This window comes from Aythya ferina, assembly GCF_964211825.1.
Source record: "Aythya ferina genome assembly, chromosome: 5".
Lineage (NCBI taxonomy): Eukaryota > Metazoa > Chordata > Aves > Anseriformes > Anatidae > Aythya > Aythya ferina.
The window spans coordinates 61518906-61546738 of NC_140301.1; the positions used below are offsets into that span (position 1 = coordinate 61518906).

The 27833-nt window shown below is 46.3% G+C and overlaps 2 protein-coding genes across 3 annotated transcripts in view; both read left to right on the forward strand.

Moving 5' to 3' along the window:
• The window catches only part of WDHD1 (WD repeat and HMG-box DNA binding protein 1), a 31440-nt gene extending 29863 nt beyond the window's left edge, over positions 1-1577 (forward strand). For both annotated transcript variants that reach the window (XM_084520177.1, XM_084520178.1), the window contains exon 26: positions 544-1577. In XM_084520177.1, coding sequence (XP_084376303.1) covers positions 544-744 — 201 coding nt within the window. In that variant the 3' untranslated portion in view covers positions 745-1577. The remainder of the gene's footprint in view (positions 1-543) is intronic.
• Positions 1578-9646: 8069 nt separating this feature from the next.
• On the forward strand, positions 9647-27730 carry GCH1 (GTP cyclohydrolase 1). Its single transcript, XM_084519664.1, has 6 exons — positions 9647-10110; positions 20163-20272; positions 22500-22555; positions 25559-25590; positions 26612-26696; positions 27243-27730. Exons 1-6 carry the CDS (start codon positions 9804-9806, stop codon positions 27367-27369), a joined length of 717 nt encoding a protein of 238 aa, XP_084375790.1. The 5' UTR covers positions 9647-9803; the 3' UTR covers positions 27370-27730.
• Positions 27731-27833: the final 103 nt, after the last annotated feature.

Here is a 27833-nt window from a genome sequence, read left to right on the forward strand (position 1 = left end):
TCTAATTGTTTTTTCTTTTTAATTTATTTATTTTATTTCACCACCACCACCAAATTCCTTGGTTATTTCCAAGTAGTGCTTTTTTTCTTTAAATTCCACTGTTCTTCATCTTCAGGGACTTTGAATTGGACCATGATCTAAAACGTGTATGTGTGAAATATAAAGCATATTGACATCTGAATAAGTAAAAGCAGAAAGCTGCTTTTCCAAAGTGGAGCATGTGAGAAATGTAATCAATGAGGAAATAACAAAACTGGGGCTTGGTTCTAAAGCCTTTTGGCTTTCTTACTTGTCCAGAAAGATGTTTAAGATCTTCAATTTTACATACAGGTTCAAAGGAATTACAGTTTTTAAGAGAAATGCTGTTGCAGAAAAAGTAAAGTGAGGAAATTGTTCTCAACTTGATTGGCAATCTCTATTTGTTATTAACAAGAATTATTCCAGCACTTCCTTATAATCAAAGAAAGAAAATATGTTAAACAAATCAGTGAATTGTGTGGCTTGCTATGTAGTTTTCTATTTAATGATGTACTTTCTTCAAAGGCATGGACTGAGAAAGCAAAAGGAAGAGCAGCTAATGATCTAACAGAAGACAAAAAACGAAAGCGTCCCACGGCTACTGAAGACGAGGAGAAAAAGAACCAGGAGCAAAAAGCAGAGGACTCGAATTTATCAAAAAAAACAAAAACTTCAGGTCAATCTACAAATGCCAGATTATCAGCTTTTGCATTCAAGCAAAGCTAAATAATGTGGTGCCTGCTCAGCATCTGCATGCTCAATGCAGAGCCATCTACTGTTTTCAGAAATTTGCCACTGTGCTCAAAGAGCACTAGCAAAAAGAGAGTGCCTTGCTCCACATGTTTTTACAAAGTATTTTATTATCAATTATTTAGGGAAACGTTGGATCTACTCTCTAGGTTTTTTTGCAAGTTGCTAGTGTAAAGATGGACAGCGGAACTAATCCTAGTGGGCCTGTTACCTTGAAGCACAGTTCTGCAGTTTTGTGTAGCCACGTGTCTTGGCGCTCATAATATTTGATGCTAAATCCAGATTAGTCATTTTTGAGGTCATGTGCCATGTACAAAAGCTGTCCTTTGGTTATGGAGAAGCAGAGTGGTGGCTTCTGTACCTGTCTGCTGCAAACTCCTGTAAGAGAGAGACACTCAGAGAAATGACAGTGAGGGTGAGATGACAGCTTAACATCTTTCTGCTGGTCAGCTGCAGCTTCAACATCTGTGGCACTGTCGTTGAGCAGCCTGACAGGGGCTGGGACAGAAAACCAGGACAGATAGGAACGAAGCTCAATTAGGAGTGTCAGGTGTGCAAAAACAAACCATTCCAGACTGTGCAAGCGTGCTTTCCCAATCTGAGCTTCAGGACAGCCCAGAAAGGTCTCAGAACTTGAAAATATATGCATTATTTTATGTAACATTTGTTTTTAAAATAAAATGTGAATGTTTCTTTCCTTTGCAACTTTTGTAACTAAAGTAAACAGACTTCTCACAAATCATTAGGCAGTCATATTTACCCTTCTCTGAAGAGGAGACAGAATGTCTAATAAATATATTTGAATCAAATTCAAATTTCAAAACTTATTTTTTTTTTGTGATAAGGTAAAATAACTCCTCAGCACAACTTAGACTGAAGAGCTCCATTTTTTTTCTGGTTTTCTACGCCCTTTCATCCTTTTTTCATTCTTCATTTCTCATTTTATTACTGAAAAGGGACATAACTATCCATTTAGAACACATTTTTAACATGGAAATCTATAGATTGAAGATCTGGTGAGGTCTTTGTAAACATCAGAGGTGTTCTGCTATACTCTTTTAGCAATTGTTATATGACATTTTGGAAAAAAAAAAAAAAAGCTCCTCTTTTCACTGTATGTAGAAAATAGGGGTCATGATGTCAACCAGGGTGATAAATACATACAGAGAAAAAATCTAAAGACTGTTAATTTATTTTTCATCCACTGTTCTTATAATTGCTGAGAGTAGACTGCAAGTAATGGTTAATTAATTGTTAATAGTTAAGTGTACAGAAGGGAACTGTACTGATGCTACAGAAAATTCAGGAGAGTTGTAGCACATTATAAATTGTCTACCATCGCTGGGAAGAAATGATAGTATCAGTGACTGTCTTGAATTAAGTTTTTAGGCAGCAAAGCATATTTCTGCATTTGGTTTTATTGAAGAAAAAATGGATTGCATTGGTAAGGAAAACATCCTGATAGAAAATCACCGTGGGCTTGGTGAGCTGTGTAATATTTTCTTTCTGCTAGGCTAGGTCAGTGTGATGACGACTTCAGGCATCATCGTTATGGTCCTGGGAGATGGGGTGGGTGTGAATGGATTCTTCTCTTAGCGTTTGAGCCGAGCTACCTGCCAGGTGTCCTTTTAAAAGGCCTGAAATACAAGAAGAAATTAAGTCCCCTTCTGGAGTGAATAAGCTGAGTAACTCCTCGCCTCCCATAAAAAGGCTACATAAAGTAGCTGAGCAAGGTGTTTATACCTTGCCCTCAGGACACTGAAGTCAGTTGTACTGCAGGATCAGGAGGTAAACTGAAAAAATCAGGCAGGTAAGAAAAGAGATGGAACTGGCTAATAAATATACTCTGAGTTGTGCCAAATTAGGATGGAAAAAAAAATAATTTCTTAATGTCCCTTTTTGGAAAGCAGAATATTTAGACCGATAACTTCGGTCTTTTCTGGGCATGCGTCCTGCAAGTGAAATATTTTGACCTCACTTATCCTGAAGCAGGGTGCTGACTGGCTTTTGATGCAGCAGCATTGTTTTGGGGAAGGAAGGGAGGTGCTGATGCTGCCAGTGAGACGGAACAAAGCCATTCTGTAGATCCAGATATTGGGACTGTGTCTGTCCACCACTCCCCCCATTCAAGCTACATACACAAATCCAGTACAGCTCCCGCTCTACAACAGGAGCAGGTAGGCACAACTGGACCCACAAAGCATCTCAAGTCCTTTTAGGCTCCTTTAAGTGGGAGGAAACATCCAAAGTCAACTCCCACGAGAGTTTTCTGGCTGGTTTCAGAGAGCTGGGTGTTTGCAATCATGCCTCTCTTCTGAACAAACACACCAAAGTTCTCTTTTCAGGGAGACTCCTGGATTTAGTGGATAAATTCATGGAAATAACTGAGAGGACGTCAGGCTCCAGTTGCAAGCCCCCAGCTCCTGTTTGCTTTTCTCCTGGCTGAGTTTTTGCTGTATAATGTTTGTGGGTTTCATCAGACCTAATGTCCACGGCCTGGGGGTCATAGTCTGGGTCTCGCTGCTGTCCATACATCTGCTTAGAGTCAGCAAAACTGCTTCCCACATCTGAGCTGGAATCTTCCCTCTGGGGGCTGCCTGCCCCACTCGGAGCTGGGTGCCTGGAGGTGGTGGCTCAGCGTAGCAGGGAAAAAGGGACCCCCGTCCTCGTCCCTTAGAGCTGTTCCCTGCTCAGAGCAGCCCCGTGTAGCCCCGCACTGCTGCAGGTCTGAGCTCTGTCGGAGAACAGGGCTTGGGAGCCCTGTCCTCTGTCTGCTGGATTTCTGATGCTATGAAAGATAGCCGGGGGCTATTGGCACTTGCTTGAGAGAATTAAAAAAAAAGATTTTTTTTTTCTTTGGGATGAAGACAGCTGCCCTTCTTACCATCCCTTTTTCCACCCTGCAAAACAGCAAAATGGTGGAGAGACGCCAAGTTGAGCAGCCTTTGTAACAGTGACGTTTAATTACTAAGCAGTTGCTGCTGTCCACAGCAATAAAATTAACAGCCAACAGCAGCCCCCATCTGTCTCCGTGCCCCAGCACGGCTGCTGTTGCCTCTCTTCCCTCGCAGATGCAGTCTGCTCCATTACCCAGCTGCGGGCAGGGCTGCAAATAGATAGACCCCCATCACCTGGAGACTTCCACGCGGCTGCACCGTGCCAAATGGAGCAGGGCACGCTCATCCTCACAGCACCGAGGCACTAGGACTTCATCAGGCTTCATCATCCTTCTGCTTCCACCTGAGCAGGAGCCTGAACCCCCCAGAAAACGTGGAATGGATTTTAGTGAAAGCTGTTAAATCTCAACTAGCCGCTTTTCTGTAAAGATGCTCCCCAGAGATGTTTAATGCAATTGCGCTGGAATCCTCAGAAATGCCCGTTGGTCCTGAATTTGTTCTTTCCAATTAAAAAGGAGGTTATTTAGAAAAAAAAAAAACAGCCTGGGAATTATGGCAAGGCACCTGCCTGCTGCTGTTTCTTCCTCCTTTTGCTCAGAAAGCCAGACATTTGTGCGCCTGGCCCCGAGGCAGGGTTGGACCACAGAAACACCCAACCTTTGCTGCGGGTCCTTTTCCAGTGGGTCCCCATCTGCTGATCCCCCCAAGGCAGTGGTGTGATGGGATGCGCTGCTGCATCTCAGCCCGGCTCCCCTGCCCAGCCACTGCAGCTCCTTTCCAAACCCCAGGAGCGCAAAACATTTTCTCTTCCTCGCTCCCTGCTTCTGCGTCTGCTGCATTCTTCCGTTTCACTGAATAATGTGACCTTAAATGAAATCCTTTTCCCATGCACTTTTTCTGGAGGAAAACAAAATCATCCAAAAATAGCAGATGAAAGTGGATAGCAGGTGATGGAGGCTGCGGAAGAGAACATTGGTGAATATTGCCCGGCTACCTCTCTGCTCATCCCACACCAAAACCTGATATCACATCCTGTGTTTGGGGCCTTGTAGGGTCACAGTTGTGTTTCAGCAGAGCCAATTCCTGCAACAAGCTGCCCTCGCTCCATGTCTAACCCCAGGCTGCTCCTGACTGGAAAGATGTGACTACTAAAAACCAGCAAAAAAGACCCAAAAGAACACATTTAGTCTGTTAGCCTTTTGGGGGGATATAATTCAAAGCAGCAAGCGTCCACCTCCCTTGTTCTGTAGCTGAGAGAGCATGTCAAGCCCTTTATCTGAGAAAAAGATCTGTAAATGGACTACTTGGCGTGCTGGAGTACTGCGATCCTGTTTGACTTCAGAGGGAGTGCCGGACTCGCAGGAAGCTAGACATTTATTCAGAGAAGGAACATTTGTACTAGACATAAATAAAATGTGTGCTCACCTCCTAGAGAATATTTTCTTTGGCTTTGCAAGCACTTGCTCCGTAATATAATTCTGCTACAAAGGAAAACAACTGCACACCACCACCCAGCCACGCCGCCTTGACTGCTGCACGATAAAAACCTGACAAAATCGGCCCCTGTGTGCCAGCAGGAGCTTAGCCTGGAGGAGGATGGCCTTACAGAGCCACTCACTTCGCTGCTGCAGCTGGGCTCCAGCAAGGAGCAGAAATAGAGGTGTGTGTCCTCTACTTTTTATTTATTTTATTTTTTTTCATGGCATGTAATGTCAAAATCCTGACCAAAAAGATAAAAATAAAGATCATCCCTGCTCTTCTCATCTCTGCTAAATCACAATTTTGTGTTGTTTCAGATTTGGAGAGTTTTCAGCAAATTTATCTCTTAAGTATACTTCCTTTTACTTTGTTTAAATCGCAGCCACTGCTGAGGGTGCTGGCTGCGCATGGGACAAGGCACAAAGCAGCAGCTGATTTCAAGTCAGTGCTCTAAAACTCATTGCTGGCTTTTGTACGAGGAGTTTTACCTTTTTTGTTTTCCTGTGTTTTTTTCTGTTTTATGTGGTGGTTTGGATTACAAGGCCCACTTGCAGTGCAGTTTAGGACAAGTTTCTCTCTAGCACTTGATGCTGGAGTGTGCTTGCAAATGTTTTGGGGCAGTGCGATTCTACCTGAGGTACTCATCTCCAACAGGAACAAAAAACATCTCCTCTTTGCTCCCTGAGATGTGTGGAGCTCCCATGTCCTCAGTCCCTGCTGGTGACCTGATGTGTCCTCGGGTTTGTCCTGATGGTGTTGGGAGCCAGAACCCCCCAGGGCTCCTGCTTCACCCCTCACCAAGAATTTCACCCACCAACAGCAAACCTGGCTCATCTGTCACTGGCTCAGAAAACCATTAGAAACCAGTAGAAACCATTATTAGATCCCTCATTAGAAACCCAGTACCTGTTGACTACAACTTCTTCCCCCTTTGCTGTGGCAGCAGTGAGCAATGCACTCAGACTCGTACAATTTCTTTCACAAACCTGACCTAAGTCACTTCATGGACATAGTGCTCCGGCCCTGGTTTTGGATGGGAAAGCCAAGAAAACTCAACTATCACGGGTGCCTGGGGGGAGCTGGGCACAGGACAGACTATGCTTGGAGGAGCTTTCCCTCTTAGGCACTTTCTATCTTCAAAATTCACCTCAGCTTCTCTCTGGTGGGTGTTACAGTGCCTTTGGTGGAGCAGCTCAGAGAGAGGCCTAGAGAAAGGCCGGGGCCCTCCCCGAGCGCTGCCGTAGAAATACCACGCTATTTTATTTATTTACTGGCAGGCCAGACGCTAATATCTACTGGAAAGAGCCCCTTGATGCTGGACTCGATGGGATGTGAATGGCCAGGAAATTTGGGTGAATAGTTTCAAGCCATGTGTTGCCAGGGAACAGCCCGGGCTGCAAATCGCGTTATTGATCTCGGGGATATAATGCCGAGAAGCAATTGAGCGGAGAGGTGCGGGGCCACGGCTGCTGTCCCACTTTGCTCAGGAATCGAAACCCATTTTCGGGTCAGAAGTGGGCTGGAGGGACCCAGAGATCCTCAGGGTGTTGCTCAGCTCCTGACCAGGTTGCTGGAGCAAGAAATGGGGCACATCCCGGAGCTGTTAATTACAGGTTAATTATGTTTTGACTCGAACCTGCCTTCTGTGGCCGCAGCCCATCTCCTCTGCGGGTTTTGGGGAGCTAGGGATGGAGGAGCCTCTGGGTGCGGGATGCTCTGTGCCCAGAAGTGTTCAAGAAAAGCTGGAATGGGGCAAAACTGCTTTTTTGCTCCATTTTCAGCTGTAAAACTTGAGACCTGACCAGATCAGTTAAAACAGAGAAAGTCCCTCTGTGGAAATCCTCTCAGACCTCAGGGATCTGCTGTCCCCACAGAGGAACCAATCCCTCTGGGAGAGAGGTTAGGATTTTAGGAGCCTGTAATCAATTTTGCTTGTTATTCCGGGTAACCAAATTAAATTGCTTGTGATTCACTGCTTAAACTGACGCACTTGTGATTCCAGCAGCCGATAAACCTGTGCTTACAGGGCCCAGGACGGATGTCAGCAGGCCACGGCGCTGTGTGGATGTGTGTAGATGCGTCCCTGTTGTTTGAGGATCACGCTCGGGCTTGCTGTTATTAGCAGTATCGATTTGCATCGCTCTTCTCCTGCCTGAGCTGCTAATGATACGCTGGGTCAACACAAACCACTGCAGATGGTTTGAGAGGGTGGAATTTGTCAGTTCTTAATCTCTGAGCCTGGTCCCAAACACTTCCACTTTATGGGCAAGGGAGCAAAAGTAGGTGTCTTTGGTGTGTGATTTATCTGTGCTTCACTCATTCTGGATGTATTCAGATACAGCAAAGAAAAATTTATTTGGGAAGGCTGTGTGAAAGCATGGGGTGTAATTTATAGGTTAAAAAAAAACCTTAGCACAAGATACTTAAAAATAACAAGCATTGGTGCTGCTGCTCGCCCAGCTGATGGAGGTGTGCTTCAGAGGTGGAGGACGTGGCTGGCTGGAAATGGAGCTGTAACACATCCCGACCCGTATCTAAATGACCTAGAACAGGAAACTCGGTGCTTGCAAATGCTGTTAGCAAACCTGCTGGCCTCGGCTCCTATGTGTGCGACCTCTGCTCGCACCCACCCCCAAAACTGGTTGTCTGCAGGTCCACGGGGTGCTCACGCCAGCAATAAAGGAGTAACTGCCCCTCTCTTCCTGCACGCAGGGGAAAAATTACTGCTGACTTGCTAAATTTAGACCATTATAAAGTTCAGCCGACTGTAGATACCTTATCTGCTGGTTTTTCTAAATGAATCAGTGAAGCACAGCCCAGGGAGTGCCACTCCCTCGATACCCTTTGCTAACCCCTTTTCCATACGTCCCATTACGTCTCGGCAGTTTGTAGTTCCTAAGAAATCCACCCTTTGCACCGTGCAGGTCTGGCTCCAGCCAGGAGCATTGGTCACCCTGCCGAATTTGCTGACTGCTTCTGGCAGGGGAGCCAACACAGCTCACGTGGAGAATTCGGATACCAATGAAGGGGTGCGGGGCGGTCAGAGGTGCCCAGCTGCAGCCCTGGCGTTGTTTGGGGAGGTAAAGGGATGGGGATGGGGGCTTCCAGCCCCACTGCCCGCTGCTCCCGCAGGCCAGCACCTTCCCAGTGATTTCACCTGAGTCATTCTTTCTTCTGGTAAAACCTGTGGTCGGAAGCCAAAAGATAAGCGTGGAGTGCCTTATTGCCACTGGGGTTGTGTTTTTTTTTTTCCCTATGCACGACAGGAAGGATTTTTCCCCGCTGCCTTCCAGATGGACCTGCACGTGGGAATAGGGCTTTCTGCCCAGGTGATGCGTTCCTGAGGATCTCAAGCATTTATTTTGAAAATGATGAGGAAAGTAGCGCTTACCCCTGAACTGTGAGCCTCCCTTTCCACCCTATATAAAACCCCAGAAGAGCCTCAGCGGGGGAACCTGGCTTCCCACTACCCAGCCATGTAGGTCTTTGCCAACCCTCAGACCCACATAACTTTCCCCATTTCTTGGTGTTTTTCCCCCCTTTTACCCAATTTTACCCCACCAGCACCTGCCAGGGCAGCCTTGCTGCCTGGTCCCAATCACGGTCCCAATCCCTGTCCCAATCCTGATCCCAATCCCTATCCCTTTCCTGATCCTTGTCCTGATCCTGGTCCTGACCTCAGTCCCTGTCCTCATCCCGATTCCTGTCCTGATCCGTATCCGGATCCCAGTCCTGGTCCCAATCCCTATCCCAATCCCAATTCCAGTTGCGATTGCTATCCCAGTCTCGATCCCCATCCCAATCCCAGTCCCAAACCCAGTCCTGATCCCTGTCCCAATCCTGATTCCAGTCCCAATCCCAATCCTGATTCTAATCCCAGTCCCAGTCCCTTATGCCAATCCCAATCCCAATCTCCAATCCCAATCCTTATCCCCAATCCCAATCTCCAATCCCAATCCTTGATCCCCAACCCTGATCCCAATCCCAATCCTGATCCCAGTCCCGATCCCAATCCCAATCCTGATCCCAGTCCCGGTCCCTTATGCCAATCCCGATCCTGATTCCTATCACGACCCCAATCCCAACCCCAATTGTATCCCAATTCCAACCCTGATCCCAACCGTGATCCCAGTCCCAATCCCAACCTCAACCCCAATCCCAACCCCAACCCCAATCCCAATCCCTGTCACAACCCCAATCCCAAACCCCAACCCCAATCCCAATCCCTGTCACAACCCCAATCCCAAACCCCAATCCCCAGTCCCAATCCCAATCCTGATTCTAATCCCAGTCCCGGTCTTTTATGCCAATCCCAATATCAATCCCAAATCCCAACCCCAACCCCAACCCCAACCCCTCGGGGCGCGGCGCTCCGAGTCCGTCCGGCTCATCGCAGGGCCCTCTGATGACGTCGCGGCGGCTCCAGCCAATGGCAGCGGCGCGGGCGGTATAAAGCGGGCGGCCGAGGCGGCGGCTCCCGAGTCCTGAGGCAGCTCCGGGCGGGCGGGAACGCGCGCGTGTGAGGGGCGGGCGCCGCGTCAGGGGAGGGGGGGACGGTGCCGAGCCCCGAGATTTGGGGAGGGTCCTGAGCCCTCAGGGGGGTGCCGAGCCCCACCGCAGCGCCCTGCCCGCACCGCTCGGGGCCCGATCCGTCCCCTGATGGCGGCGGCACGGAGCTACAACGGGTACCCGCGGCGGGACGGGTCGCCCTCCCCGCCTCTGGGCTCGGACCCTAAGCCTCGCGTCCCCTCCTTGCCCGGCGGTGGCGGCGGTGAGGGCTGGAGGGGAGAGCGGCCCCGCAGCGAGGAGGACAACGAGCTGAGCCTGCCCGGCCTGGCGGCTGCCTACACCTCCATCCTGCGCTCCCTGGGCGAGGACCCGCAGCGCCAGGGGCTGCTGAAGACGCCCTGGAGGGCGGCCACCGCCATGCAGTTCTTCACCAAGGGCTACCAGGAGACCATCTCCGGTAGGAGCCCCGGGGGGTGGAAGGGGAGAGAAGGTGTTTTTTTGGGGGATTTGTGTTCCTATGGGGTCGGCTGTGGGATGGTAGTGTGTCTTTTGGTACCTTCAGGGGGTTTTTGGGGTGAGGTGTGAGGAGATAGGGTTCAGTGGGCGCTCAGGTTTGTGCTCCTCCTGCCCTTTCCTGTAAGGACAGCACCCAGCCCAAACTAATAAAAGCTTTGGGACACCAGGGAATTCCCCCTTCTGCTTCCTCCTTTGGTAAAAGGCAGGTTCCTGGTGCTGACACGGGGCTGGGTGCGGGTCAGGAGGGTGCTGAGCATCCTGAGAGCGCTGCTCCTGTGTGAGCCTGCCCCAAAAACCGCACTGTGTCCCTGAATGAAAGGGCTGAGCTGCCAACCCATCCCTCTGTGTGTGCTCTGCTTCACCTCAGAGGCTGGCTTCCTCGTCTACTTTCTCTTTCACTTCTCAAAATTGCTGCCTTCTCTGAAATCCCATTGCATACAGCTTCCAGCGTTAACTTACTCACGGCTGGCGGTATTTGTGCCAACGTCATGCCCTGGCTCCCCCCAGGAGCAGCACTTCTGCCTTGACCTTTGTTTCTCTTTTACAGCCAAACCTGGTTTTCAGGCTTGTATCTGGAGATCAGCTCGGGGCTGTGCTGGCTGTCATCCCCCTCTTCTTTAGCCTTGCTGCACGGGGTGTTTGGGATGAAGCTTTGTCGGGGTCTCACAGGTTGATCCTCTGTCTGCTGGGAAAAAGTTCCTGCACTTGGAAACTGCACTTGTTGCTTTATCTTGTTGCTTTATTGCTGTGAAACACAGGATGTGTCATAGTCAGGAGGCTTTTTGGTGATAATCTCTGAATTTCTGTGCTGATAGTTTGCCTACCTGAACTCCTCTCTTAACCTTGCCATGGGTCTCATGTACAGGGAGAGTTGAACCAAATTGATTTCTTAATTTTCCAGTAGCTTATTCCTTCTCCAGTGGATACTTTGGGACCCTGGTTAATCCGTCCCAGTCTCATGCATTTCATTGAGCAGAGTAGTTCTGGACAGTCCCCTGCCCTGAATGCTCATCGTGGGGGAGCTGTGTTATACTGGAGAATAAAGTGTTAGTGTCACTGCTAGGTGCTGTGCTCCTGCACTGCTTTTTTGTTCCTTTCCTAGCAATTCAAAGGAAGCTGTGATGCTAGCATCCTTTCCTGTGTCAGATCCTTTTATTTGTCAGCTACTCATCTCCTTACACAATGCTCAGCTTCCAGTCCTCCTGCTCTTATTAGTGTAATGGGGAGGGGAAATTAGCTGTAGTTGAAGGACAAACTAGGAAATCTTTGGGGATGGTGGTAGTTGTGGGGCTGTAGCTCCTGTTGCTTGTCTCTGCTGCAGCATCTGGTTGTGCTGTCACTTGGTTGTACTCATACAGCTGGCTGCCTGCCCAGGCTGTGAAATGGGCCAGCAACTAGATTGTAAAAAGAGGAAAGAGGGGAAAAAATGTCCTTTCTCTGCTTTATTTTGAAGCTTTTGTTCCCTCACATGGAACTACCTGGCTATGCATATGTTAAAACAGTGGTTTGTGGGATATTGAGGTGTGGGTTCAAGTCTATTCCCCAGCAGGGAGAAGACAAGATGTGAAAAAGACTTACTGCTACAAAATCTCTGAAATAAATACAAAGTTTCTGAAATAAAAGCTCTGTGGTGGTGATTATACAAACAGAGGGCTAGAAGCAAGGTGTGCTGCAACAGGTACGTGGCCCCAGCTGAGCTCCCAGCCTGTGTGAATGGGGCCTGGCTCTGCAGCCAGGAGAGTGGCAACAACAAATTGGGGAAGGGAGTAAGGTTGGTACAGCTACAGGCTTTACAATCAGCGTCCTGTCTGCTTGGGTGTCTACCCTGGGTAGAAAAACCCTGGGCAGGGGAAAAAGCAACTCACTTCCGATGGCATTTTAACTTATTGCATCACTTCTGTGTTCCTGTGTGGGAAATGTATTCCCAATTTACGAAATCTCTTGAAGGCTGGATGGTGTGAAGCTGAAAGCATGCCAGAGGAGCTCTGCGGTGTTCGGTGAGCTTGGCCACAAGCTTTGATTGCAGGAGGTGAGAATGTAGAGGTGATGGGGTTGGTCCCAAACCTAAGCTGCCTGACTGCCTCGAGTGCTGCCTGCTGCTCTTAGGGGTTCGTGATGAGTGGTGTCGTGCTCTCGCTTGTCACTGAATGTTTGAGTGCAGTCAGGATGCCTGAAGCTTTAGGTACGGTGAGGGATGATGGCCTCACCTGCCCTGCAGCAGTCTGTCCTGCGGTGGCCTTGGAGGTGGAGAACTGATGGTACGTGTGGAGAATTGATATGAGGAACCCCGAGTGCTTTGGGAAGCTGCTGAGCTGATGTTTGCTGACTTCTGTGCAGACCACACAGGTATTGCTTTTCCTTCTGAGCATTAATTTACTCTTAAGAACAAAACTCCTACTTTTTTGTTAGGGTGTCTGAGAACATCAATACTTTTGGGGTATGCATAAATATGCTTGGTGTCTGGTCTCCCTTCCTGGGTCTTGTCACTTTGCTTCAGTGCCAGCTGCTCACATTTGTATTTCTATACTCCCCTTAACTTAAAGTAGTGCTGTAGGGAAGATGGCATCTGAGTTCTGTCCCCGTCTCCCCTGGGATTTCTGTGAGCAGCAGAGAACCAGACTCCGTGTTACTTCCTAGCTTGTTTTTGACAGCGCAGAGTAAGTGTTCCTGCTTTACCTTCATTCATCTTTGCTATCGGTGTTCTGCAGCTGGCCAGTGTTGTTTCAGAGCCATTCGTAGAGTTTACTTGCTAAATATCTAAATCACTCTTACTGTTCTTTCTGGATGCGTTCTCCTATTAATCCTGGCTTTACAAAAGGCCTCTGCCCTTAGCTCTTTCCTTGACAAAATGTATTCGTGTGTATTGATCTCATTGCCCAGGGAAGCTGTGCATGCCCCCTCCCTGGAGGTGTTCAAGACCAGGTTAGATGAGGCCCTGGGCAACCTGATTTAGTGGGTGGTGTCCCTGCCCATGGCAGGGGGTTGGAACTGGGTGGTCTCCAAGGTCCCTTCCAACCCCAGCCCTACTGTGATTCTCATTCTATAGTCCTAATAATCAAACTCTGGTTCTCATTCTGTACTGCTGATCATCAAACTTTCTTTGGAGGTGTGAGAATGCCTCTAGGGATTTAAAGTAAAATCCCTCCTGGAGAGCTGACCTAAAAATGCTGGCAGTTCACACCGGGACATGTGTAGATTAGTAGCCACTACAGGATGCCAGAAGTTTTGCTCTTCAATTTCATGCAGTGCTTCTGCATCAGCATTCAAGACCATCTTTTTTTTCCTGAGCCGGGGTCAGATTTATTGACTTCTTACCACTGGGAATAAATTATAATAAAATAGTAACCTGTTCTCTTGGGTAACAAAGGTAGTCTGCCTTAAACACTATTACAGCTTTCAGGCAACTGCCTGCCACGCAAAGATGAAGCCTTGGGAGGTCTGTCCTTCAGTGAAGTCCTCATGTCACAGTTGGAGGTGCAGTCTGAGACTATAAATGCTACACAAGTGTGTGCAAATGCAGTGAGTGAATTTGTGGAAATGAAAGGCAGAGGACTGTGCCAACTTGTAGCTGAAGCTGAGGACTTCAGACTCGATCTTGCTAAATGGTGAGTTCCAGAAACACTGAAAGTCAAGGATGCTGGCTTCAAAAACTAAACTCCAAAGGAGCTCTGATTGTGCAGTCCTGTAGGAGACATTGAGCACCAAGCTGAGCAAGCTTCCTGTGCCTGCAGAAGGAAGCCGACTTGTTCTCATCGCACCCAAGTCCTTCAAGCAGAATGGCACAAGCATTAAATGTTGGTTGTTACATGAATAAAAGCTGAAAGACCTCACTGGTCACTGTGCTGGTTTCCAAGCAAGCTGGGAGGTTCAACTGTCCTTTCAACATAATAGGGAAATGACAATTAGAAACACTAGAGGATAACTTTGCTTTCTGAACCTGTGTGGTTTGAAAGGCTGCATGTGTGTTTTATTTGCCTTAAAGCTAACTGATGCTACTATGCAGCTTTTTTTAAAGCAAACAACACCTGAAGTCCAATACCAGTAGGTTAACACCTGCTGCAACGTGTATGTCACTGCCTCTCATTACTTTGTGCCCTCTTATGGTGGAGGGTGAATAAATGCAACCCTAATACTTCACCTTCTTCCCTCTGTGGTTTTATTTTCATAGATGCAGCAACAGAATAAGCTTACGAGTTTTCCAAGCCTACTCAGTTTGCTGTGGGTGAGAGGTGCTAAGCATCCCTGCGTAGGAATAGACAGGCAGCTCCTTAAACAAACAAGGCTGTTTGATCAGCAGCACTGCCCTTTGCCGAGAGCTGGTGAGTTGTTTCTTTCGTTTCTGTTAGTGGAAGCAAGATGCTGCTCTTCTCTTCCTTCATATAGGTGTGACAGTCTAACATAAACTTAAATATCTGCCTTATTGGTAGCATGGCCACGGCTTGTTTCTTCAAACTGGAGGGTAGGAGAGACAGGATTGTTCACAGTAAGGTTCTTGGGGGTTTCTTTCCTCTACCCCGACCCCTTGTGTGGGTGAAGCTTACTGTGAACTTACCAGGATGGTCTCCCTGACCATTAATATTTGAGCAACACCAAACTTGATAAGCTTGTTTGGGTTTTGTCAAGAGTTTATTAAATATCTTAACCTCTTGGATCGTACGCTATCGAAGAGGTCTGATCTTTTCATGTTGCTTTTTCAAAGCGTTGTTTTGTCTTCTGATTTTTCATTTGTTTTGATTACAGAAAGGAGCGTGGATGGGGCACTTCCAGCACCTTCTGTGACATGAGATAGTGAAGTAGTTATTGAAATCCTGATGCATTTTAATGAGCATCTCCATAACCCTGCTTTCCCTCGTATTAATAAATCTGTTGGTAAAGGAAACAGATTAGAGCCTAATCTGAGTTTCATCTGAGAGTCTGCAATAACCGATCTCTTAGGAATGGACTTAAATCTCACTGCAACATGGAAAGTGTCTTAAAGTAAATGAATTGGTAAAGATGATGCCCAAAATTAGTTGAATATCAATGCTGCATTTCCTCTATTTGCCTCTACAAGATGAGCTGTGAAAGAGCTGGACCAGATGCATGATTTCTGGTGGCTGAAGAATTAAGTTTTGCTGCAGAAAATGCTCCTTTCTGGAGTGGGTTGTCTATTTCCAGCCCTCGGGTGTGGCAGTGATGAAATCTGAACTATTAGTCATCAACTTGTAACTTCTTCTGTCTGGTGTCCCTTCTTTCCTGGTAGGAAGGTACACGATGGTGAGGAAGCCACGTGGTGCTAATGCCTCCTTAATTTTTCTCTGCAGCTTTTGAACTCTCCTGCCTGTTCAGGGTCATGCTGCGGCTTAGGCTGTGTCTCCTTCCAGGCTGCTTCAAGGCTTCCTGAAGCAAGTGCTAATTCTGTTGTGAATTGGCACTCCCAGATCATCCCGAAGCCGTTAACTTCCTGCAGGACTACAGACTCTGTATGAATATTTGTAGCCTGAGTCTCCTCCCTGTATGTGTAATAAATTCCAGTACCTTTCTAGTGCAGTAATTCTCTTGTTGCTTGTCTGCAACATTTTTTCCAACTACAGTTCCGTAGTATCAACACAAATAAATGCAAAGCTTCAGTTTTGATTCTGTCTTAATATTTGGCAACAACTGAGAGCTTTGCTAGCAGTTTTCTTCCAGATTTGGTTCAGACCCTGTAGCCTCCTGGCTTCCCTGCCACGCATTTGGCTGTTAGCTCAGGCTTCCTGCTCTGTTACATCTCTCCTTGGATGAAGAGGAACTTCTTCCCAAGCAAGCCAGCTGAAGGTATCTCGTAGTGTACCTGAGCTGAGTTTTCCACCTCAGCAAGCTGTTGGTCTGGTCTCTGGCTCATCACACTGCAGTTCTGGAGCACCCTCCTGTTCCCTGCCTGTTCCTAGGTCACACCAGGTGTTGTGCAGGCTGTTTTCTGCTCCTGGCAGTGCAGAAGGAGCCTGAGCTCTGCCTGTGGTTTGGTTTTCTCATGTCCCCATCAGGATGGGTGAGCTCATGGGACAATATCAGTGCATGTGAGAGTGACTCCATCCTCTTGACAGCAAACAACCCTCGATCTGCCTCTTTTCTAGAGAGAAGCAGCTCATCATGAGAACAACCTGCGAGCATCTCAGTCGTTTTGTCTCAGAGCCAGAAGCAGACACCAGGTGCCGTGAAGCCGAAGCAGTGCTGCTCTGCGGAGCGCTGTCATCCCTCATTCCCTTCACCTCCCGAGCCAGCTGTGGGGTGGGCTCTCTCTGGTTGCCAGAGGTGCTTCTGCTTTCCTGTGTCACATTAAAGCCATGCAAATAGTTTCTATAGCAACAGGTCTTTTTTGCTTAGCTCTGACGCAAAATCCCGAAAGGTCTTTCTCGTTCTGCCTTCATCCAATTCCGATTTCTGCTTTTATCAACTCTTCTTGAAGATAAAGGGGGAAAACTAATTCAGTTTTGTTTCAGGAGTTAACTTGCAGCAAAAGCGACTGTTTAGTTCTTAACAGCCTGCTGAAGTTTCTGCAACAGGACTTGAACTCTGGGCTGAAAGAAACCTCAGCTGGAACAATCTAGAGATCATCCCCAGCTAAACATTTCATGTTTGTTCGTGTTCCCTTCCTCCCAGCCATGTGTTTTTATCCAGATCTTAGCATTTCCTTAACGTGGTGTGTCTAGGCTTAGGCAGTGAGCTCCCTCAGCTTTCCTGGGGTGGCAGGGAGCACAAGCAGTGTTATTTAGCTTACAGGGAGGTTGCTTTGTGCCTCCCCTTGCTCAGAGGTTGAGAGGCTCTGAACAGGCCAATGCTGCAAGCAGAGGGGATGTGAGTCCTGTCCTCTCACTGCAGAACATGTGGGTCCTGGCCTCAGTGGCCAGGAAAAGTCTGGGGCTGGAGTAAAAGTTTCTGGGGGCTCCAAAGGAGGAAGCCAAGAGGAAGCTGAAATCCAGCTGCTGAAGGAGGTGCTGTGGCCTAGGTAGAATGAAAGAAGAGGCAAAGAGGTACAAAATTGATCCCAGCTTTGCTTCTGGACTGGTTAATCCGAGGCCCTGTTTCCCCTTCTGCCCCGTGAGCTCTGTTACACTCTCTGGAACATGTGCTGCAGGCTCCGGGCTAAGCTCGTTGAGGCCTTGTTTGATGCTACTGCAAATTGAATGACTAGAGAAAATAAAAGGCAAAGTTAGACAAAATGGCATTGCCTCTCTGCAAAGCGTTTGAGTCTTTGCCAAGCAAGTCTCTCCCGGGTAATTACTGCAGGCAAGTGCTGCAGCAGGACCTAGCGTGGTGTCTTGTCACAGCTACTCCTGCCTTGCTTGTTGGTGATTCAAGGCTTGGATTTGAAAGGGTTTCATGTTGGGGTGGGGATGGGAGAAGATACAGACACTGGCTTTGTGCTCTGCTTATTTTTCAGGAGGAGAAGCTTGCAAAGTGTGAGCAGGAGGGACTCGAGCAGGGTAGGGTGACTGGAGCGGTGTCCTAACACCATAGCAAGTAGTCAGGTACCCACCTTCTGTCCCAGCCCTCGCTTTGCCCTTGTCTCCCTGTATGGCCTGGCAGCTGTGAGGAGGTAGTGGAGAGCCAGCACTAAGCTCCTTTCTTCCTTGATGGGTTCCCACCTTCCCAAGCTGTTAATAACTGCTGCTGACTGTTGAAATCAGCACAGCTTGCTGTGGGCACAGCTGCAGACATCTTGCAGCTGAGCAGGTATCCTCCACCTAGCTGCTACTTGCTACTAATGTTCCAAAAATCTGGGGTGCAAAATTGTTAAGATGTGCATAAATAAGTGTGAAATACCCCACAGCTCTGTGCTCCTGTTCTTGACAAAGATTTAATTGCCTACAGGCTTCTAAAACTTCCTTTGAGAGGAGGCATTACCCAAACTGCTATGGCTCAGAGAAGCTACAGAGAAGATATGCAACAGGATGGGTGGCCTTTGTGTTCCTGGTTAGTTGCTTTAGCCATGGGAGGGATGCATTTTGTTCCTGAAGTTGTTTGTGGGATACTTTGCAGGTCTCAACCTTCTTTTCCCATCTCAACCTTCTTTTCCCCAGCCTTATAATAGGGCTACCAGCTGTCTCCATAATAAAACACGGCTCTTCAGCACAGTAGATTGTGGTTCCTCAGATGAAGTCTGTAAGGATCCATTCATATATTTTACAGATGAGTGTGTAAATGCACATGTATAAATGCATGTGTATATATATGAGGCTCTTCCACGTTGAAATTCCTTCTGCTGAGGTTTTGACCTTCTGCTGCCACATGTTCCTGTGGCTTGCAACAAGAACGTGGCTACTTCTGATTCTCCACCAGTGTGCTGATGTAATTCTGTATCTAGCATCGGGCTCTGATGTGCTGCTGGTGGTCTAATAACAGCAGCAGTCGCTCTAGAGACTCTTCTCGGGTCTGTTTGGATTTTGTTTTAATAATGCGGGGCGTAGTAGCAGGCTTTGTGAAACCACTGTTTGCCTTTCAGCTCTGGAAATGGCACACCTGCGGAGTGCTGCGTGGAGGAGCCGAGAACCTCGACTGCTGCTCTGTCTCCCCCGTGTCCTGCTCTGTTCCAAATTCTGGCTCTTTCTGGCTGAATTCATAGTAATACAACTTGCACGGTGCTTCCCACGTAATCAAAAATCTCTCCAGCGGTGTCTGGTGCAAGCTGGACCCTAAAATTTAAAGGACAAAATCGTGTGCCTTCATAGCCTTGTTTCCTGGCCCCTTTCGTGCCCTCTGTCCCTGTTCTCTGACCTGATCGAAAACCTTCTGGGGTTCAGCCTCGTTGTTTCGCAGGTTGCCAGCCCTTCTCGGGAAAGGACGTGCGTTGCAGGCAGAACATCTTGCGCACAGTTTCCAGGGTTACCTGTGTAGTGCTGATAGCGAGCAGGAAATTAAAATGCTCCGCGATGATGAGACGTTATCGGCAGCAGGTGGTGGCCATTAGGTGTGCGTACATGTCAGGGGGAGGCATCGAGGCACGGAGAGCAGACACAACTATTAGATTTGTGTAATCATCACTGCAGGTGCTGGGCTGCACGGTGCATGGAGCCGGGCAGTCCCTGAGCACCCCATCGGGCCGTGGTGTACCCTGCTGTGGTTCCTGGAAGTACCTCCAAGCAGTCTGTGTGGCTTCAAGCGAGCTTCCTTGCAGAGTTTCACGTGCTGCTGTCAGCCCTCCTGCCCAGCTAGTTCTCTCTTGCTGTTCTTTTTCTCTCCGTATCATCTCTTCTTTACAGCTGTTCCCTCTCGCCCTTCAAAAGGCTCCCTCTCTTACCTTGTTCTGCTTTTAAGTTCTCCAAACGTGGTCCAGCTTGCTCTAGTTTTTTGTGGAGACCGCAGTAATCTGCTCTACCCTGCATCAGGATTGCCTCGGGACACGTCAGGGGACTGCTAAATACAGAAAATCAACCAAGGGGCTGTTTTGCTGAGCTCTGGGACTAGCAGAGCCCCATGCTATACGGTCCTTTTCTTCCTGAGCTGTCTCTTCCTCTTATCTTTATGGGTTTTTCCACATTAATTCTGTTAAGTCTGAGACGCGGGATTCAGATGGGATGTACTTCTGCGTGCCTGTTTCAGTGTGAGACAGCAAATGTCTCTCTGATCTGTGGCTGCAGATCTCTGTACTGAACAGCCTCAACAGCTGCTGGTTGGTGTGCCTCAGGGTGAAACGCTTCCAGGGCACAGAGCTTCCTGGAAGAGAGTGGTGCTGATGTTGAAGTGCTTGAAGAAACCACTGCGATGGCTAGCTATTACAAATTATAAGTTAAATAAAATATTATAGGCTGAGTTCTGGCATAACGCATGGGTAGTCTGATATAGCACCGTGGCAATTGTGGTTGTATGCACACCAAAGGGTGCTTGTGGTGTTACTCCTTACTTCCCTTGTGATAACCCTGAAATCCGTAGCTCTGGGAGAGCTGTGCACTTGCCATGAGCTTTATCAGAACTGTCTGGAGGAGCCTTCCGTGCTTGTGCGTGTAACTTCTTAATGCAAATGTTTAATTTCAGATGTTCTGAATGACGCCATCTTTGACGAAGACCACGATGAGATGGTAATTGTGAAGGACATAGACATGTTCTCATTGTGTGAGCATCACCTCGTTCCATTTGTTGGAAAGGTAACTCTTCCTTACAAAGCAAACATGGGGAATACATGATAAAAGACTTGAAGTACATGTAAAAGACTTTGTAGCTAGAACTACAAAGCTTTTAAAGCTGTAAGTATTTACTGCTTACGGCTATGATTCTAGAAGTTAATCTCCAGAGAATACAAATAAGTAAGACCTCCTTAATGTGAGTTTTATTTGGATTTAAAGCTCCTAAAATATAATGCTCAACCTTTCCTGGTCTAAGTAATCTAATGGTTTCTGACATTTCATATCAAAGCTCTTCTTCGTGAAGCAGCAGCAAGCCTTGGGGGCAGACATCTTGATATTAAACCAGCTCACCCTGCACGCTGTCTCTGTCACGGATTTAGCTGCTGGCTCAGAGCTATCTGGTGCACATTCATCTCGGGAGCCCCCGTGAACAGAGCGAAATTCTGTTTAGCAGCCCTGTTTTAATTTGGCTAGCAGGAGACTGCATAGGTTGGGACTCCTGTGAAAGGGGCTGGTGTTTCAGGTGCTGTTGAAATCGTGGTGCCAATAGCTTAATTCTTCCCCTGCCATCCCCAACAATGAAAAACACAACAAAAAAGCACCAAAGCTCCAGTAAACTCAAAGAGTTCAAAATTGGTAGCTGCTTCTGCAAGCCTTAGCCTCTTCATTCTCATATCAGCAGAGGAGGATGGAGCTTAGTCTAATCCATATGTTCTACTATTAAGTACTCACAGGGCAGAGTAGCAGGTGCTTTTGTTTTCTATAAAATCTTATCAGTACCGCATATGTTCCAAGTAAACTGTCTCCCAAGAAATAAAATACCCGAACAGAAACCAGCTGCTGCTTCAGTTGAGTCAACTCATCTGCTTTCTTTTCTCAGTGTTGGTTTTATACCAGAGAACGAGGTAACTTCTTTTACTGTGGAAGCTTTCTGTTTCTATTACACATGCTGTGTCTATTCTCTTTGTGACTTCTGTGGCAATGTATGCATTCTTTTTACGTCCAGCTGTTTAGCCTGTGTGGTTTGGAGAAATCTGCAAACACCGAATTGGTCCTGCTTCGTATAATGGTCTGCTAAATGACTTGGTATGCCTCTACATATTCTCAGACTAACCATTCCCCTGTTGGGTACATCAAACAGGCTGCAAATACTGAGCAGTAGGTCTTGTGTTTGCAGTTCTATCTCGAATAAAATCAAGATTTTTCACAAAGAAAGTACGGGGAACAAGATTCAATACTTATTTTTAGTTATGTCTCTTAATTTACCTAAAATGTTTCGTGTCTTTTCAGGTGTCAGTGGGTTGATTACCCAACAGAAGTGATAGGAATGAGCAAGTTAGCCAGGTAATTAGGTGCACTGTGGTACCTTTAACTGCAGGTACAGCAATACAGGATTCTGAGATGGGGCCTCTAGGCAAAGCACTGAGACACAATCCTATACTGATACTTCCCTACTGTATCTTGGCTAATTTTTCAAGTCTCTGGTACAGTGACATAAAATGCGGGTTTATAATCTGTTAAATTGTAAACCCACTTGATTTCAGTAGCCCATGTTGCTTTTTAAATATCAGGAAGCTAAATGCCTTTCCCTTGCCTGTCAGATCTGAGCACTTTTCTGATCTGTAACTTATTTCAAACTAGTATGGTTACCCATTTTTATGAATGTTCAGCAAATCCATATTCAAGCAGAGTAGAAGTCAACTTATTCATACAGTGATCTGTGGTATTACCAATAACACGTGAGGTGGCATTAAAAATAGTAAAAAATCAGTACGTGCAGCCTGATTTTGGTGGCAAAGTACTTGCCATCAGAACTTTTACCTGAAGTACAGTCCCTCTCCCTTCCTTTTCCTGAATCTGCTTTAGGTCTTGAAAGAAAAGTCTGTATTCTAGAGAAACAGTGCTGTGCTGAGTAATAAAGCCTTCTTTTTGTACCCAAATGTAATAGTGTTCTGGGACATTCCTGAGACTTGGAACATAAGCCTTGACTCATGAGGAGTTGTGATTTTTCTCTCCCCTTAACCTCTTCTGCACATGGACACTGACCTCACCAGGCATTCACAGTCTTGGTTAGCTCCACAGTTTTTCAGGCTTGCATGGTGGCATGTTCCTCCCACATGCTAGGACTCCTGGACTGTTCCAGAGTTAGTTCTGGGGCAGGTGTGCATCTCATTCTCTGTGCATGAGTTTCATGTGCATTTTAAGGTCTGCTTTTGGTTCTGCTAATGGCTTGTTCTCCTCTGTCTAGGTACATATTGGCTATCTTCCTAACAAACAAGTACTTGGCCTCAGCAAGCTTGCTAGGTAAGTGTTAATGTAATGAAAGTGATGCTAATTTGTAAAAAGGATTCCAAGCTGTGCTAACTGTGTTAATCTTTCTAATCTGGTCCCCCTGTAAAGCTCAACACACTTTGTGTCCTGGATTTGGATTTAGACCAATCCTCAGCATTATGTTTTTTTGTGTGGAGAGGACAGACAAGTATTAGAGCTCTGTTAATTCACGTTACAGTTGACTGTAGGAGAGAGCCATAAACTTCTGTGCATTCATCCAAAGCTCTGGTGTCTCAAGGGACTACAGAAGGAAGAACAAGTGGAGAATCTTAGTCATGTTTTAAGGCAGGCCACGAAAACCAGCAGGGACCTCTAGCTGTTACTTCTTTGTTTGTAAATTTACCGATAAGAACAAAAATCCCAAACTGTAAATGAACACGTTGTCTGGATAGAAATTGAATCTAAATCTGTTAGCTGACTTCTGATAAATTTGACATTTCTTTCTTTCACTCCAGGCCTGCTGAGAAAGCTGTGGGGCAGATTCTATAGATAAGGCTCAGCCTCACAAACAAAGTAATTAGGATACACTTGAAAAATCCATTTGTTATGTAAAATAGCTTTTTCCTGAGCCTTTGGATCAGTTGTTGCACTGAATCGTGTTATAAAGTGATAATCCCTAGCTCTGGTGAGGAAGGGGATGGCAGATCACTTAAATAGATGGACGATTGGGCAGCAGAGTGGAAGGGGTGTCTTTCGACAAATGAGTCTTGGAAAAAAAAGCTGTCTGTAGTTCAGAAAGACCACATAGGACTTACACTTTCCCTGACACATCTGTTAATCTTTCTGTAGTTCCAATAATGCTAATGAGAATTAGCCTTGTAAATCTGCACGCCTGCTGGGTTTTCTTAGTGGTTAAGAAATGTGCAGGATATGACAGTAGCGTGCTTTGAAATCAGTCAGCTCTGTTCTGTGCTCCTGTTTGCACAACAATGAATTTGGTTTGGAAGCAGAAGGGCCCAGGTCGCATCTTGGTTAATGTAACCTCATGTTGCAGGGAGACCATCTTCTAGCAGTGCTTGCAAGAGTGAAATTTGCTCTGATTAAAAGTCTGAAGCCATTAAACACTTAATTTTTTTGCAAACGTCTACTGTGACTGCAGTCAACTGTCTCCTGATATTGTAGGATGAGATTCGAACTGTCAGCACCGCAGCTGCTGGGTGGAAGATTGCCTTTTGTAGCTGCTTATGGCTAGGAACACCCTGATGTGTGGCAGTTCAGGGCTCGTGTCGTGTGTTGGCTGGTACTTGTGTGGCTGCAACTCTGTAAGTGGTGAGGATTTTTTTTAAGGATTTTTTTGAAGCTGGGGTTCTGAAGGTGGCCATCGTTCCTGAAGGGATTATGCCTTCGTTTCTGAAGGGCTTTAGGATCACAGTTGAAACACACATCAGTTGATTTGTGCTTGCTCTGGTCTGCAATTACCTCTCAATTGCTGGTTTAGAAAGGAGCTCAAAACTGTCTTGAATGCTGCTTAATGCAGCTGGCAACGTGGTGCTAAAAGCGTACAATTTTCCCTCTCTTTATTCTCAGTATAGGAGTATGCTTGGATATGTGCAAGGCTTCCTGCGTTGTGCTTTAAAGGTTAAATCTCGCCTCTCTCAGGCTAGAGTAAAACTCCCATACGCTACAATAATGAAAAGATTAGATTCTTGTATAACAAAATGTTCTCAGTCCGTGCTTGCTTTTGAGTGCTTACCATGAAGAGATTGGTGGGCCAAATAGTGCTTCTCTTTCTTGCCCTATATAATGCAACTAGTGTTCGAACAAAGATTTGTGAGGCTGTTGGTACTGTGCGCCTAATCTTTCGTAATAGGATTAGTCTAATGTGGTGTGTTTCTGGAGTTGTCATGACCTGTATTCGGTAAACAAACATTTTTTCCTTGGATTTTAAGCTCAGGCTTGAAAATATTAATGCTGTTTTTACACAAGCACGCTTATGGGACTTGTAATATATAATAACAATCTAAAAAAAAACAACCCTCAGCATCAACTTTTTCCTATCCATATATTTAATCTAAATATTGGATTGCTTTGTTTAAAATAGCTATAACACAACCATTTGATTTCTGGAGAGGAGTTTCTGCGTATAATTCTCTCTCCAAAACAGCAGGCAAGTCTCACTGTCAGAAATGTTTCTTGTAACTAATGCCTCAGGCTGCCAGCCAGCATCTGTTTTTTGTCTAGTCTGACCAGATGGGTATTGAAGCTTTCTATAGCAACTTCTTAACATGGCCACTTGATGTGTAATTAAGCATTTTAGGTCTGCACGAATAACCCACTGAGTTACAGCTATAGGACATTTTCTTAAATGTGTGAATTTCAGTACTGTGGTGACAGATGATCAAAACCATCACTTGAATTGCTCCACAAATGGCTTGAATTTGAGGTCACCTTAGAGAAGGGCGCTATGGTGATCCTTTGCACTGAAATGTGAAGGTTTGTTAGATATGTGGGTGGAGAGTATCTTTTGCATAAAAACAGTCATTTCTCATTGTTAAATCTGTGGTTAAATGCAAGAATTTAGAACGTTTCTTGCTTCAGTAGCCTTCTGGGAATCTGAGTATCTGAACTGTCCTTAAAGCAGCATTTGGTTTAAACTGAAGCAAAAGAAGGTAATCTGACCTCAGCTCAAGGATTAGCTTTCAGGGAGTCAGTGGGGATGGATTCCCTTGGAAATGTGTGATGCAGGTGGGTCATGGTACAAATACTCCAAAAGTAACAGCCAAACAGCAGAAGCTCTGAGAAGTGACAGGGTTGCCCCTAAAATAGCTTGTGAGGTGGCAGATACGGGGCACCTGTCACTAAAAACAGTGATGTGGTAAGGGAAGCCCTGGAGCCATGCCAACCATCACCTGGACTTCCAGGAAGGATGTGGATCGATACAATGGTCTTGCTTGGTAGTGCAAAGTAATTGTGAAGGTCAGGCCATGGTCATATAGGAATAACTAAAACAAACTGTCTTTTTCCTTTCTCTTCTAGGATTGTGGAAATATACAGTAGAAGATTACAAGGTAAACAGATAAATCTGGATTTTTTTTTTGTTGCTTGTACAGTCCTTTGCTAGCTAGCTTAAGGTACCTATAATTATAGGTGGACTAGAGCTGTACCAGTTCTTAAGTGTGTGAAGAAAAACTGTTCTTGAAAAGGTGTTTCTCATCTGTCAACTTATTTTGCCTCTGCATTTCCCTTGAGGGGTAAAACGTGCCTATGAAAATGGATGGAGGCAGTAACTGGTTCAGAGGATAAATGTGCCGTAAGATAGAGCTGCCAGGGATAACTGAACTAGCTGGATGCTGCTGGATATGAACTCCTCCACAGATAATTTGAGATGCTTTCCTGCTCTGAGGAGATGAGCCGATAGCAGGCAGCCCATAATATGGCAGCTGTCCCCTGAGACGCAGAGGAAGCTGCAGGAGTTGCTCCATGCCTTGGGTCAGGCTCAGCCTGCTCTCATTGTCCTGCAGTTAAATTTGGTCTGCTCATGGCAATAGAAGTCCCAGTGACCATTAGGTGTGAGACTGGGAAATAGCTGCAGGAAGTAAAGCTCTGGAGGACAATAGATTCCCTTAATTTGCTCTTTTTTTTAATCTCAATTACCTTTCCTCAAAAATAAATTTGGTGTGTAGGGAGTGGATAATGCAGCAGTAAAGCTAGTGAATAAATATGTAAAAAATGAAAGAATAGAGGAAAGCAAGAAACTCTAACCACATAATGAGAAATGCAAGACCTATTATAACAAGTCACGGTAATGCAAATTCCTGCAAACATGTGTAATGGAAAACCCCCAGTATAAACAAGCAAATCAAAGGTCTGTTTCAGGATACAAAATATAAGCTAGGGTTTGTTGCTAACAAAACTAATTTAGGAAGACCAGATCTTGGGCAGGAAGCGGAGGGGACAGGCACACTTGGAAATGAGGATGCAGTATTTTGATGCCATCCTTTCTGTGATGTGTAGATGATGATGATGATGATGATGCATTCAAGCTAGTCAGATTTAACAGTGGTTCTGACCTCCCTGCTCTCCTTTCAGTCCAGGAGCGCCTTACCAAACAAATCGCAATAGCCATCACAGAAGCCTTACAGCCCGCTGGAGTCGGAGTGGTTATCGAAGCTACGTAAGTTGCTCTGAGCTCTTCTGGGCTGGGGGAGATTCCAGCTGTGCTGCCTTTTGGCTCTCCAGCTGCTGCAGCTGTGTGCCGTGCTTCTCAGAGTGCAGGTAGGCAGGAGGGATCTCAGCCTGCTCGGTGAAATGGCCTGGTGGGTTGGAGCTGTTTGAAGTGGGGGCTTGCCTTAAGCATTGTGGAGATGTGACAACTAGGAATGTGGTCAGCTGTCCCAGTTGCACTGGATCCATGTCCTGCCTACAATGCACCCCCTACAGCAGAGCTTGAGTCTAGCAACAGGCACGTCCTTGTGATCACGCTGGAAAAATTGGGATTTTGTAAGGGTCTAAGGAGAGAAGACAGCGCTCAGGAGCTGAGAACTTGATTTTCTCTAGAGAACAACTGAGATCCATTGATTCTGACAAATCACCATGCTGGATATGGAGGTTTTTACTTCCACCATATTTAATGTGACCCTGTAAGAACCATCTGTTGTCTTCATGGCATGGCTTCTGCAGAGTATGTCTGATTTATTGACGTTCCTCTCGTTTCTTCTAGGCACATGTGTATGGTAATGCGTGGGGTACAGAAAATGAACAGTAAAACAGTAACCAGCACAATGTTGGGGGTATTCCGGGAAGATCCAAAGACCCGTGAAGAATTCTTGACACTCATCAGGAGCTGAAACTGTTTTTCTCTAAATGCACTCTGGAGATTGTTCTGTCCAGTGTCACTGTCTGTTCTTACTTGTTCCTACGTCTCACTCTTAAACTAAATTGTTGTGAATTGTTGTCATAGTCTTTGTTCAGTAAAAGACTTCTGATGGCAAATGAGAAGTGTAATGATGAGGTAGGCTCCTCCTGGATTTCCGATGATGCTGATATCACAGAATTACAGGCTACAAATAGGGTTTTGAAAATGCTTTTTCTCCATCTACAGAGCAGAATATACTGCTGTTAGGAGAAAAGCATGGTTTGGGAGTGAAATATGGATATTTATGAAATCGTTCTGTTAGTAGAATAAACACGGTGCAGCACAGGAAACAATTGCAAGGCTGTGGATCCTTGTAGGACCACTTACATGCTGCAGATACTTTTATTTCTGCTGAAGAGGATGGTCCTGAATTGTCTCTGGCTATACTTTATTACA

Bases quoted from the DNA above. Each gene is read 5' to 3' on its own strand.
- GCH1 (XM_084519664.1), top strand. From the start codon at position 9,804: ATGGCGGCGGCACGGAGCTACAACGGGTACCCGCGGCGGGACGGGTCG. The intron at 10,111-20,162 runs GTAGGAGCCCCG...GTTTAATTTCAG, and splicing joins CTACCAGGAGACCATCTCCG to ATGTTCTGAATGACGCCATC. The intron at 22,556-25,558 runs GTAAGTGTTAAT...TTTCTCTTCTAG, and splicing joins GGCCTCAGCAAGCTTGCTAG to GATTGTGGAAATATACAGTA.